General features: G+C 37.8%; 2 protein-coding genes across 2 annotated transcripts; one reads left to right on the top strand and one right to left on the bottom strand.

The window, feature by feature from the left end:
• Window positions 1-664: 664 nt before the first annotated feature.
• LOC149030217 (leucoanthocyanidin dioxygenase-like) lies at window positions 665-2,773 on the top strand. The gene is made up of 2 exons (XM_089142531.1): window positions 665-1,277; window positions 1,967-2,773. Exons 1-2 carry the CDS (start codon window positions 766-768, stop codon window positions 2,529-2,531), a joined length of 1,077 nt encoding a protein of 358 aa, XP_088998657.1. The 5' UTR covers window positions 665-765; the 3' UTR covers window positions 2,532-2,773.
• An 834-nt stretch (window positions 2,774-3,607) lies between these two features.
• Window positions 3,608-14,458, bottom strand: LOC149030216 (polygalacturonate 4-alpha-galacturonosyltransferase-like). Its single transcript, XM_089142530.1, is given in 12 exon segments — window positions 3,608-4,682; window positions 4,805-5,392; window positions 5,549-5,830; window positions 5,832-5,907; window positions 6,020-6,354; window positions 6,491-6,537; window positions 6,688-6,754; window positions 6,868-7,005; window positions 11,071-11,130; window positions 11,847-11,881; window positions 13,863-14,039; window positions 14,162-14,458. Coding segments are annotated over 11 exon segments (2,052 nt in total). The 5' UTR covers window positions 14,011-14,039; window positions 14,162-14,458; the 3' UTR covers window positions 3,608-4,406.
• Between the last annotated feature and the right edge of the window lie 94 nt (window positions 14,459-14,552).

The following is a 14,552-nucleotide window of genomic DNA, read 5'->3' as shown; positions in this document are numbered from 1 at the left end:
ACTAAGAAAAGAAAGGAACAAAACCATGACGTTTTCCCTTTCCCTTTCTATCATAAATTATAGCATCAAAGGAGATTAGGTTCCTACAAGGCAGAAATGAGTAATAAACTAAGTGACTTCTTTTACAATTTGACATAAGAGAATTTCAAGGGAGCAAACAGGGCCAGCAGACCAATACGATCACTAATTCCAAATCTTCCCCTTCTTTTTGTTAATAATAATTCCAAATCTTCACCTAATCACTATTATTATCCACTTTGTTTTGCTTCCCCTTTGTTTATGAATGGCTAAGCCTACCAAACCGTCTGAACCAACCAACTAAAACCAATTAGTCTTTCCTCCTAGATATATCCAGAAATCTTTTGAATTTAACATGTGAACATGGAAATCCAAAGGGTTTGACTGATAATTCCAACAAACTGCTCTCTGGCAGATCCTCACGTGACCCATTCCCTCAACAGATACACACAGAAGACCCACTGAAGGAAGCACCGGTAACACACTGTGAGAAGAAATCAATATATCCTTGAGAAGTGCTTCTCTGTTTAGCCCAAATGGTTAGGTAAGTAGCCACAGCGTGCTTACCACACCGGGTGAGACTCTCATCCATCAACCACTAGATTTTCAAGCTGCATTTAATTTGCTTATAAAATGGGTTCATATACCTGTTGTGGACTTGCATTGCTTGCTTGTTTCTGCTCTTCTTCCAGCCCAGAAAGTGAAATAGAGAGAGAGAGAGAGAGAGAGAGATTGCAGTTGGCATACATGGCGCCCACGATAGCTGTAGAAGGGGCTAGAGTGGAGAGCTTGGCCGGAAGTGGCATAGTGTCTATTCCCAAAGAATACGTGCGACCCCAGGAGGAGCTGAATAGCATCAACGACGTGTTCGAAGAGGAGAAGAAAGAAGAAGGGCCTCAGGTTCCTACTGTTGATCTAAAAGATTTGGATTCGGAAGACCCAGAGGTGAAGCAGAGATGCAGAGATCAGCTGAAGAATGCTGCAACGGACTGGGGAGTGATGCATGTCGTCAACCATGGCATCTCTCAAGACCTCATCGACCGAGTCAGGGCCGCAGGGAAATCCTTCTTCGATCTCCCTGTGGAGGAGAAGGAGAAGTATGCCAACGATCAAGCCTCGGGCAAGATTGCTGGGTATGGAAGCAAGCTTGCTAACAATGCCAGTGGTCAGCTGGAATGGGAAGACTACTTCTTTCACCTCATCTTTCCTGAAGACAAGCGTGACATGTCCATCTGGCCCAAGACACCAAGTGACTACGTGTAAGTAATTTCAACCAGGTGTACATCTGAGTATCTATTTTGAAATACCAGGTGTTTTTTTTGCTAGTATTTATAAACAACACTAAGTTCTAGTGAGTATGTGTTACCATGGACACTTTCTCACTATGTGGGACCCATTAGTGCGGCTCACGTGGTGTCCATAATGGAGAAGTATCGTACATGCCTCTCCCTGGATGCTGAGGTGATTCGGGCACCGGGCTTGTATCATGTCCATAAGTGCCCGCTAGTGGGTCTGAAGAAGTGTCAAAAAAGTACATACCTCTCGCCAAGCGAGAGGTAATTCGGACTCTAGGCTTGTATCATGTCCGTAGGAGTCTAGATCAACTCCCAGTCAAGAGAAAGATTACTCCCTACCACTTCTTTAGCACACAACAGAAGCGAGAGGTAATCTAGACTCTGGGCTTGTATCATGTCCATAGACGTCTAGATCACCTCATTGTTAGGATAGAGGTTTACTCCCCTATCACTTCTTCAAGACACAATGGGAGTGAGACTCACCTTTGAATATTTACAAAATAAATCTGGAAAGGGACCAAAAATAAGCCTCACCTATTGTACTGTGAAGAAGTGTCAACGAAACACATACATTTCCCCCAACGGAGAGGTGATCTGGATTCATGTCCATCGATATGATGTCTAACGAATTTTGTTTTTGGCATTGATGACAGGGAGGCTACTAGCGAGTATGCAAAGGAATTGAGGGCACTAGCAAGCAAGATCTTATCGGTGTTGTCCCTGGGACTGGGGTTGGAAGAAGGAAGGCTGGAAGAAGAAGTTGGTGGGATGGAAGAGCTGTTGTTGCAGATGAAGATCAACTACTACCCCAAATGTCCCCAGCCAGAGCTGGCTTTAGGGGTGGAAGCCCACACAGACATCAGTGCTCTCACATTCATCCTCCACAACATGGTACCAGGGTTGCAGCTCTTCTATGAAGGGAAATGGGTTACAGCCAAATGTGTTCCAAACTCAATCATCATGCACATAGGAGACACCATAGAGATCCTCAGCAACCGCAAATACAAGAGTATCCTCCACAGAGGACTCGTCAACAAGGAGAAGGTTAGGATCTCTTGGGCTGTCTTCTGTGAACCTCCAAAGGAAAAGATCATCTTGAAGCCTCTCCCTGAAGTAGTGTCTGAATCAGAACCGGCTGTGTTCCCACCTCGCACCTTCGCTCAGCACATCCAGCATAAGCTCTTCAGAAAAACCCAGGAAGCCCTCATCACCAAATGAAGTCTAGGCTACCAGATATTCATATATGGAGCTTTATTTAGCTGAATTGGTTGTGGTTGATCTTTAATGGAGTGGGTTTATGAGTATAATTTCTGGTTAAGTTAGAAGAGTCATTGATGTCATGTAATCAAGCTCGATGAATGATGGGGTCGCTGCCTGTAAGCCTAAGTTTTCAGCACCAAGTGTGTCTGCATTTGTTTCCTTTGATGAATTCAATAATAATGTTAAGAGTCCTTAATTTTCTACATTTCTCTGCTGCTTCACTGTCATAAGAAAGGGACTAGGCAGGCTACTGCCGGTTATATTATGGTTCTTCCGTGGGTCTCCCATTGCAAAAAATCTTCATTCCTGCGTATTTAATGCGTGAGACCGTCCCGCAAAATTTCAGACCATCGGATCCGAGAACTCGACCTTCTCGATATTTAAATCATCACAAACAGCATACCAAGAATATCATGGATACCAAGCATTTTCATGTTACTCAAAATCTCTTATTCAATAAATTTGGACATCTAACAGTAAAAAAATGCGTTCACCTTTCCTTACCTAAAAAAACGGGTTATGTTTTCTACTTCCATAATTTGGAAAAGGATAAAAGCTATGGTTATAAAATCAATATCAAACACAGTCCTTCAACGACTTGCAAAGTAATAATATTTTTTTCTTACCCCCAACAAAAAAAATTCAGAAAACAAAATGCTTATGTCAATCCATTTCAAAGCGAAGACTCAACTTATATAATTCTCATATGACGCAACTTATAATATGGTAAAATTATATATCAAATCCTATACTTTATAAAATTGTTATTATCTCCCTCATTCCAAACAGTATTAAATAACCATCAGGATTCAGCTTACAAAGATTAGTTTACCCCTCTTTAAATTCGAATATTGATTCAAAAGTTTATATTATTACCAATTTACCCTCACCGTAGAGTCATGGTCGAAATATTAGTTCTAATGTCGACTTCAATTTGACAACAAATTGCAAGAGATAACTTTTTTACTTGTTATTTACCATGAGTAGAATAATTAACTAAAGATTAAATCAGTACTCACTTTGGACTCCCCAAAAAAAAAAAACTATCAATACTCACTACCACTCAGGGTTATCTTGAGAAAAAGAAAAGAAAAACAGAGAATAATATTATAATTTAACTATACTAAAGAGGGGCAATAGTAATTAATAATTATTCCTTTTTATTTTGATTTCCACAATGTTGATCAATAACATTGTTCAATGTCAGTTTCCCCACTTGAAGTTTACCATGGTCCATATTGAGGCACTAACGTGAACTCCGCAGAAGTTAAAACCAAGCAACCATTAAATTTCAAGAGTATGTCAAGGTTATCGATGAAATAGTGGTAAAAAAATTGCACTTGTAAGTAACCAACTAAAGAACCCTCACAAACTACATAAAGCAATTGCAACGTCAAGAAGTCTCTCTACAAATCAGTGATGCATATCCAATGAATTAATGGAAAACTGCACCTTGACCCAACACCCTTCACAAGATACACAGAAGAGAAACTTACATGTTAGGAGGAGACAGCACTTCCATGCTTGATCCTGCTTTTGGAGGAAGACAGCATCTTTTGTAACCAGGAGAATCAAGAATCAATGAATCAATCAGTGCAAATCAAAGGCTAGAAGAATTAACCAATATTTGGGAAGAAGTGAATGAATATTTGCAACATGGAATACTCTTTTCCTTTTTTTTTCGAGAGGGTGGGGGACGAGAGAGATAGGCAGATGCCGGAACTGCTTTCTTCACGATTCTGCATCCAGACGGGTCAGTCACCAGGGCAAGAGATGGGTGAGCAGCTGCAGTGCTTACTAAAATGTAAACCTGTGGCTCCTGCTCCATGCACCTCATTCACTTAGATTGCATCTGCGTATGAATGGGTGTTCATACATAATATACTTTGTCCAATAGGATCTGTACCTGTTCATGGCAAGCGCTAGCCATGGCTTCATGTTACCATTATAGTGGACGACTGCTGCATTATCAATCTCACCTTTATCAATGCTTGGGTTATACCCTAACCCGAGCACATGCCATGATTTGTTCAGTGGGTGTGTCAACCGATAGAATGTAATCAGACCTGGAGGTAATGTTCCAAGCTTCCACAGCTCCCTATTCTCATTCTGATTAAAGGAAATGAAAGAGAGTTCTCAGACAATATCATGCATGAGCGTGTCCACGCATATGTGATTGAAAAAAAGAGAGACCAATAAACATGTAACTCTGCAAGATCTGATAAACTCACCATGTTCTGCCACTTGTGGTAGATTCCAGTTATATCCCTATTTTTCCATTCCTTCAGATCAAATATATTCATCCCATATGCCCACCCACATGCATTCGGATCAAAGTTCCTAGCGATATGGGGGTTTGAGAAATTGAGATATTTGTCAAACCGGTGGAAACTTTGTCCACATGTTAAAACTGCACCATTTACTTTGCCATTGAGGTTCACTGACCACAACCCAGTCAAGTCTTTCTGGACAACAATGTCATCATCAAGGAAGAGTATCTTATTCAACTTGGGATAAACTTGTGGAAGGTAGAATCTAAGGTGGTTCAGCATTGAAAGATATTTTGGATTCCTGTACTTCATATTCGCAGAACCAGCTGAGAGAGTTGTTGGATGATCAGCCTTGAAATAGTACTCTTTCATGGCAGCAGACTCAAGTTGACGGAGAACCGGACAGTATGATGAGTTCAACCATTTGAAGTCATCAACATTTTCCACATAGATGGTGGCTTTTCCAGGTGGGTTCAACAGAAACCACATACTCATGGCTCCAAAGTTCAGCTTATCAGTCACCAGATGGAATACATGCTTCTCAGGTTCCTGAAATCCATCAAGAAGCATTTATTTAATAGTGGAAATGAAGATCACATAGAGAAATCATAACAACAATAGAGTGATATTATGGAAATATTTCAAATAAGAAGCAGAATGCATGCCATTTCATGACAGAAATAAGAAATGAGTCAATTGCTTCACCTTGGCATTCATGATGGTGGAGTTGACAACAACTGATGCAGCCAAGACATTATCAGAGAACAGAGCATAATGGTAAAGATGTGTATTTTCTAAATTTTCAGTTCTTGGGAACTTTCTCTTCTCAGGTGGAAGGCGATAGTAATCTATAGTTAAACGCAGTGACAGGCAGTGGATCCCATTTGGAACCGTCTTCGCTACTAATTGACTTAGAAATGTGCTCTGCTTCTTCAAGCTCCTCACCTGTTCATCAGCTGATTGAAGCATCGCTCTCAGCTTTTCGGATTACTAAATTGCAGTCATGGATCTGTCCTCTTGCTTTAGACAGTACTTGACCCATGGCTTTAATTTTCTCAGGTGCACTAGGAATAAGGAACACAGTAGAACATCATATAAAAATGGAGAAAACGAATAAGTAGACGCCAGAAATTCATATATGAATGTTCAGAGACTGCACATTGAAATTGTCATTACCTGCGGCTCAGATCTGCATCAACGTTGGCCTCCCCAAGGGCACGTCGGCTTTCCTTGATCCTTGCCAAAAGCTCTTCGAATAGGTCAAGCTTTTTTTTCATCTTTGCAATGCTTACGTAAACCTCAGCCAGAATTATTTGATCTCGCATCAAACGTATCGTTGAATCCAAGTTCTCATTCTCATTTTCCCGCCTCCATATGCTATATTTCCCCAAAACCGAAGAGTCAACAGCCTTTGAGCGTTCAATGGCAGTATTTTCTAGTTTAACAATTGCTTCATCATCCTGGTGGACTAACTCAGCTGCCAGTTTTCCATGTCTTCTCTCTCTCAATTTCTGCATGAAGATTAAACTAATAAAAAACGTACCTAGTAATCTTACAGAAAAAAACATCATTATTAAACTCATTTTTTGCTAACAAATTTACAAAATAATAACCACAGCAAGTAACTCTTTTAGAGCAGATATCTACCCTTCGGGCTAGTTTATTGGATGTATCAAAAAACTGAGCATCATCATCTGCATCAGAGAAGAGTCATTTTCAGTACAACCAACAGGTAGAGGAAACTGTTTACTCAAAAAAAAAAAAAAACAGAGAGAACAAAACAGGTAGAGGAAACACCAATGCAGCTGAAAAAGGCAAATGAATCCCAAGATCCAAAAAACAACCTGCAGTTACATTTTGCAGCTCGGAATGAGAAGTTTCCTGTTCTCCGCTGGTAACTACTTGGTTCAGCTTCAAAGACACACATACAAGTATCAAAATCTGTAACTTGACCTAGCTATCAAATGAGAATGGACCTAAGCAGTCAGCACCAAAGTACAAAACTAGGCGTAATCATCATTTACCTTTGCTGAAGTAGAATTATTCTGGTCAGAATTCTCTAGCCCCAAAACTTTCCACGAAGAAGACAAAGGTTGTTTCCTTACATGATCAAGGCTCCATGGTCCCATGTCATCTATGATTGATGTAATGATATCAATGACCTGTCATCATTCTTTAATTAGAATCAGTCCCTTATTTAAAATCAGCAATAACTAATGGTGCAGGATTAAAAATAAAAAATAAAAAAAGGGATAATTACTGTTGCCCCCCTGTAGTTTGATTTTATTACTAATAAAACCTTGTTCTTTACGAAATTACTGTTGCCCCCTTTCTTATAACGGTGTTAAGCATCCGTTAAGTTTGAATTAAAATTAAGAAATCAAAAGACGATGCTACCCCATTTATAAAAACCAAATTAAATGTCAATTTTACCCTAAACTTCATTTATTTTGAATTAAAGAAATGGGCAAAATCCAAATCCGATTTGGTTTCCCACCTTCACTAAACTTACTTATTTTCAATTAAAGAAATGGGTAAAATCCAAATCCGATTTGGTTTCCCACCTTCACTAAACTTCATTTATTTTGAATTAAAGAAAATGGGCAAAATCCAAATCCGATTTGGTTTCCCACTTTCATTAAACTTATTTATTTTGAATTAAAGAAATGGGCAAAATCCAAATCCGATTTGGTTTCCCACCTTCATTAAACTTCATTTATTTTGAATTAAAGAAAATTGGCAAAATCCAAATCCGATTTGGTTTCCCACTTTTATTAAACTTATTTATTTTGAATTAAAGAAATGGGCAAAATCCAAATCCGATTTGGTTTCCCACTTTCACTAAACTTATTTATTTTTAATTAAAGAAAATGGGCAAAATCCAAATCCGATTTGGTTTCCCACCTTCACTAAACTTATTTATTTTGAATTAAAGAAATGGGCAAATTCAAAGTGAGTGAAATAAATCCCTGATGTTGCTTTGCTCCTCTAATTATTTTGAATTAAAGAAATGGGCAAAATCCGAAGTGAGTGAAGTAAATCGCTGATGTTGCTTTGCTCCTATTAGCCGTTGTAGGTTGTTGCAGTCTTGCGAGAGAAGGAAATTAACGAAGTGAGTGGAGTAAACGATTAAGTTGAAAATATTTTAGATGATATTCAGATTCCAATTTGAGTTGAATTTGATCTTCCTTCCTCTTCGGTTTCTATTTGAGTTTTATTCAATCATATTGCTTTATTTTATGGGTTTTTTTGTTTTTGAGAATAAAACGGATTATGATTACTTTTTTCTCCACAGTTAATTAAAGGTACTACTGTAATTTGACAAAAGGGTAAATAAGTAAAGAGATAAGCATAAGGGTATTTTGGGATTTTTGAGAAAATATAAAGATGCAACATCATCAGTAAACTAACGAAACTTAACAGTAGGGGGCATTAGTAATTGTAGACAAAGTTAAAAGTTGGATTAGTAATTTTGAAAAGTAAAGGGGATACATTAGTAATAAAATCAAAGTACAGGGGGGCAATAGTAATTATCCCAAAAAAATCCTTAATATTGGGTGATAGGATTATTGCTATGTAATCAAGCTTGTAATGGAGAAAGAGTTTGTAAATATAATTTGTGCATATGCACCTTAAGTAGGATTAGATGAAAGTCTAAAGCTAGAATTTTGGGAAAATATGGATGGATTAATGCAAGGAATTCGTCAAGGAGAAAAGATTATCATAGGAGGTGATTTAAATGGACATATTGGAAAAGATCAACGAGGATATGAGAGTGTACATGGAGTATATGGTTTTAAAGAAAGGAATGAGGAGGGGATTTCAATTTTTTATTTTGCTACTGCTTTTGATCTATCTATTATAAATACTTACTTCAAAAAGAGAGATGAGCATCTAATTACCTTCAAAGTGGACAACATAGAAGCCAAATAGATTTCTTCCTAACTAGAAGGACTGATAAATTGTTGTGCAAGGATTGCAAGGTGATACCGGGGGAAAGCTTAACTGCACAACATAGACTTATGGTCTCGGATATGTGCTTAGTCTCAAGAACACATAAAAGGTCCAAGATAAACTATCCCAAAATAAGATGGTGGAATTTGAAAGGAGAGTGCTCGAAATCCTTCGTTAATGAAGTAGTCAAACAAGGAAAATGGGATTTTAAAGGGGATACCAATGCAATGTGGAATGAGATGGCTATGTGTATTAAGAAGGTGGCTAAAGATGTCCTAGGTGAATCAAAAGGAAAGCTTCATTCTTATAGAGAGACGTGGTGGTGGGATAGTGAGGTTCAAGCTGCTATTAGAAATAAAAAAAACTAGTTTTAAGACATGGCAAAGAACTAAGGATGTTGAGGATCTTCAAAGGTATAGGTTGGATAGAAATGAAACTAAGAAAATTGTGGAGAAAGCAAAGAAAAAGAAGTATGAAGAGTTATACAATAAGTTGGGCACAAAGGAAGGGGGAAAATCTATTTATAAGATAGCTAAGATGAGGGATAAGAAGCGTAGAGATCTTGACCATGTTAGATGTATTAAAAATGGAGATGGTAAAGTTTTAGTTTGTGAGGAGGACATTAAGAAAAGATGGGAAACCTATTTCTCTAGTTTACTAAATGAGCATTCTTCAAGCACTTATGATTCGAACGATTACACCTTTAACCAAGGCACCAATGTCCGAACTTATATTCGTAAAATTTCGATGTCCGAAGTAAAAGAAGCTTTAAGGAGGATGAAACTCCGCAAAACACAAGGTCCTGATGAAATCCCAATTGAAGTATGGAAGAGCTTAGGAACCCATGGACTAGTTTGGTTGACTAAATTGTTTAATAAGATTATGAGCTCAGGGAAAATGCCTGATGAATGGAGGAGAAACGTCGTGGTTCCAATTTACAAAAATAAATGAGATATTCAAAGTTGTAATAACTATAGGGGCATTAAATTGATGAGCCATACGATGAAATTATGGGAGAGAATAATTGAAACCCGTTTGAGACACTTAACTACAGTTACGGAGAACCAATTTGGGTTTATGCCGGGAAGATCTACAACGGAGGCTATTTACCTAATTAGGAGACTTATGGAAAGGTATAGAGAATGTAGGAAAGACCTTCATATGGTATTTATTAACCTAGAAAAAACTTATGATAGAGTCCCTAGAGCATTAATTTGGCAAGTACTAGAGAAAAGAAGTGTTGCAAGTAAATATGTAGATATAGTTAAGGATATATATGATTGTTCTTTGACTAGTGTTAGAACAGTGGGGGACAAAGTAATGAATTCCCGATAACAATTGGGCTACATCAAAGGTCAACTTTAAGCCCATATCTATTTGCATTAGTAATTGATGAATTAACCAAAGACATTTAAGATGCGGTCCCCTAGTGTATATTTTTTGCGGATGATATTGTGTTGATTGATGAGACCCATGTGGGGATTAATACCAAATTAGAATCATGGAGAGTAGCTTTGGAATCAAAAGGCTTTAAACTTAGTAGATCGAAGACAGAATATCTAGTTTGTAACTTTAGTCATGATCGGGCAGATGATGAGGTGGTGATACTTGACGATAAAGAGATTCCTCAGAGTGATTGTTTTAGGTATCTAGGTTCAATCATAAGTAAAAGAGGTGATTTAGAGGATGAGGTTTCCCAAAGAATTAAAATAGGGTGCATGAAGTGGAGAGGTGTGTCCGGGGTCTTATGTGATCGATGTATTCCATTAAAGCTTAAAGGAAAATTTTAAAGGACCGTTGTTCAACCAGCTATGATGTACGGTACAGAGTGTTGGGCTGTTAAAAATAATCATATAGATAAACTCAGTGTAGCAGAAATGTGAATGCTAAGATCGATGAGTGGCAAAACTAGGATGGATAAGATAAGAAATGATCATATTAGAGTTGGTCTGGGAGTTGCTTCCATAAGTGATAAGCTTCGAGAAAGTCGTTTAAGGTGGCACGGCCACGTTCAACAGAGACCTATAAATGCCCTTGTACGGAGAAGTGATATAATCCATATTGAAGGAACTAGAAGAACTAGAAGGAACTAGACCTAAGATAACCTTAAGAGAAGTGGTGAGAAAGGATATGTATAGCTTAGGCCTTATATCTAGCATGGCCTCAAACAGAACTGATTGGAGGGCAAGAATCCATGTAGCCGACCCCATTTAGTTGGGACAAGGCTTATTGTTGTTGTTGTTTTATTGGTCAAGAATTGAAATAATTCACACCTCTTCTGAGAAAATGGATTTTGCATTGTGCGTTGCCAGTCGTTCTCTCCAATCTACCTTCTGTAACCATTCACCCAAAATCAAGTTTTGGAAAACAAAACATAAAACACCAAAAAATAAAAAAGTGTTTTTTATATGGCACCCACTATTATTTGGGTAAAACTAGTGACCACCCACTATTATGCTCTAAATTACATGGCACCCACTGTCAAAATTACAAGTTACCCATAGTTAAGATTTTCTGTCAAGGGATGGGTAAAATGACCTAAATGCCTTTACCCTCCCCCCCCCCGGAACTCATTTAAAATTTGAAATGCAAATTATCCAAATGCCCTTTGGACAGTAAATTGACATTATTATCCCCAATTTAACTCACTAAATGACCTAAATGTCCTTTGTGTTACAAATTTTGAATGAGTTAAATGGGGTTAAGGGCATTTAGGTCATTGAGTGAGTTAAATTGGGGGCAATAATGTCATTTTACTGTCCAAAGGGCATTTGCATAATTTGCATTTCAAATTTTAAATGAGTTAGGGGGGGTAAAGGCATTTAGGTCATTTTACCCATCACTTAACATAAAATCTTAACTATGGGTATCTTGCAATTTTGACAATGGGTGCCATGTATTTTAGAGCATAATAGTGGGTGGTCACTAGTTTCACCCCAATAATACTAGGTGCCATGCAACACAACTTCAAAAAAAAAAATCAATGGAGACCCATAATCCAATATAAACATTAGGAGATAACAAGGCAACAAATATTCAGCATAGTTACCTGTGCATTAGTGTCAGCTTGGATTCTGTTTTGACCTGCACAATACATATATACAGTGTTCACAAGTTCAAATGTATGTAACTCAAAAAACTGCAAGGGACAAAATGACATATATAAAAGTAATCATTAGTTTCCTAGTATCTTAGATACCATGGGTGAACTGACAGGTTTTTCAAAATAGTCATGCCACAGTAGATTATTAATGCAGTAGTAAATACTCAAGGAGCTAGAAAAACAATGTCATTCAACCCCAAAATTCCAGGAACATGGGGTTTCAAACTCTTCTAGGTAACAATACTCAAAGCCATCTTCATAAAGCTTCAAATATTAGGATTCATTTAAAGGAAAACACCCTTTACCCCCACCCACAGGCCACAGCCAAAAAAAAGTGAGGGTTGGAGAACTGGATGTGTATGCCGTAGAACAGAACTTTTTCTTTAAAACAATTTTCAATTATATTTAACTCAAAGTGTAAGCTATAGAACAGCACTTCTCCTTTAACAAGATTCCTGTTCCTGTAACATAACAGGCAATATGTGTTCATTCCAAATACAGGGGTCTTGGTGAGAGGTTTAATTAATATGCAGATATTTCTGAAAACCCAAACTGCCTGTCATTCAACTATAACTGGACTGACCATGACAGACTTAGCAAACCAAAAAGCCCAAGTAGAGATACAACTAAAGTAGAATACCAAGACCCTATGTTGCTAGGCTACGACATACCAATAGGCCTATTCTATACATAATTTAGAAGTACAGATATAACTGAAGTAGAATTCCAAGATCTGGTCAAAATATTGAGATTTCAAGTCAACATTTTTTTCTTACTCACCCTCTGTTTCTCTTGAACCGTTGAAAGACTGAGATATCTCAGAGATCTCAGCAACCACCCCCCCCCCCCCCAAAAAAAAAAAAAAAAAAAAAGAATCCAAAGAAGGGGCAATGATAGTGGATCATCTTCAGTTTCAAACCATGGAGTTTATTCCTTAGGAATTTCACATTCAACTAAAAGTTGCAGATAGCCACATACGTGGTTTTGCACATGTAAATTTTTACTAAATTTGAGCCCTTTTTAAGGGTTACTTCAAGCAGTTTGTTCTTCATGGTGCAAGTATTGTATCAAGGAGCATATCAGAAAGAAAGTGTTAGATGAGTTTCACAGACATACTGGTGAGATGCTAGATAAGCATAAGATGCAAATATATGAGAAATAAATAATATGACATGTTTAAGGAATCTTTGTGATTCAAATCTTCATTGGTAAACAATATCAAACCTACATGTCAGTCCTCCTCATATCAATACATGACACTATGCTTTTCTCTGTTGGCTACCATATTAAGATTAATTCGCAGATGTTAAGATTTTGTTGATATTTGTAAGAATATCTATGAATGTTAGAAACCCTTATTCCCCTGATCATCTCTTTGAGAACTCCCTGAGATCTCCTGAAGAAGATTTATCTTAAGATAGATGAGTATGACAGATGCACAACGATAATTCGTGCGGCAGAAGAAGAAGAGAATGCCAAAGCCAACATGGCTACAGAAAGTGATACAAATCCTAGTAACTGATGCTTTAACAGAAGAGATTGCCGTGCATAGAGCAGAATAACATCGCAATACACACAATTGATCCAAGGTGGCCAGTATAAAGATGCGTTATCTAACATCCAATTTGGATAAATCGAACACTAAGAAAATGCAAATATTCAAGAAAATTTAAAAACACAAAAGGGTTAACCCTTATTTTGATTGCATAGTTGCTGTGGGAAAAGATACGAAGTTAAGGTGGCCCAACAGAGGTATAACTCGTTTTGTATTCTCTGGGATGTCTGGTTTTATTTTCAATTACCATATTTATTCTGTCTACCGCTATGCGAATTTGTGGAGATTTAGAGGTGATTAACCAAGATAAGATCCAGAAAAGCAATAAAGATTTTAGCCACATTACAGATATATTAAATCAAATCAAGAAGCGGAAAATGCAGAACAGAAGTAGAGAGGTCACCAACCGAGTACGGTGGTAGCGTGGATACTCCGGCCGGCGAAGAAAAGCAAGGGCCCAACCACAAAGAAGAGGAGAATTACAACAGGTATACGACACCGACCGCTTCTGTTCCTCTGGAAGGCAACACCAAATGATCCTCGTCTCAAAGGCATGTCTATTCAATCAGATCAACGCAACCTTCCTAGCCAGGAAGAAGAGAAAACCAAAAGAAAAAACAATTCAGCAAAATTGGCACTATAGGGAGAAGATTAATTAAAGAAAAACAATGTAAAATGTCGGAAGAATTGCAATAAAGATCTCTACCTAATTCGACATCGGACACTCAGAATCGTTAATCTTCATTAAGAGAAAGAAATGGGATTAGAAAAAGACTCCGAGCCGAGGAAAAAAATTCACAGGTTCAGTAACGAGGGTTTAAATGGAGGGTCAGTTTCGGCGGCAATTAAGCGACAAACTGCGAAGGAAACGAAGCAGTATATGAAAACCAGACACATACACTGTTGAGTGGAGTCTCAATCGCGATCAGATATAGAGAGAGAGAGAGGGAGGTTTGAAAGCAATAGGTTTGTTTTCTAAAATCCAACGGAAAGAGAACGAAAATAAAACATCCCATCGAAAGGAAGAGAGGGACGACGAATGCGACAGGTGTACAGGGTGTCGAGGAAACTGGAGATATTTTTTTTTTTTTTTTTTT

The sequence above is a fragment of the Hakea prostrata genome, chromosome 1 (assembly GCF_041222555.1).
Source record: "Hakea prostrata isolate BN-2017 chromosome 1, UWA_Hpros_2, whole genome shotgun sequence".
NCBI classification, from domain to species: domain Eukaryota; kingdom Viridiplantae; phylum Streptophyta; class Magnoliopsida; order Proteales; family Proteaceae; genus Hakea; species Hakea prostrata.
This window is presented reverse-complemented; position numbering and strand designations above follow the sequence as displayed.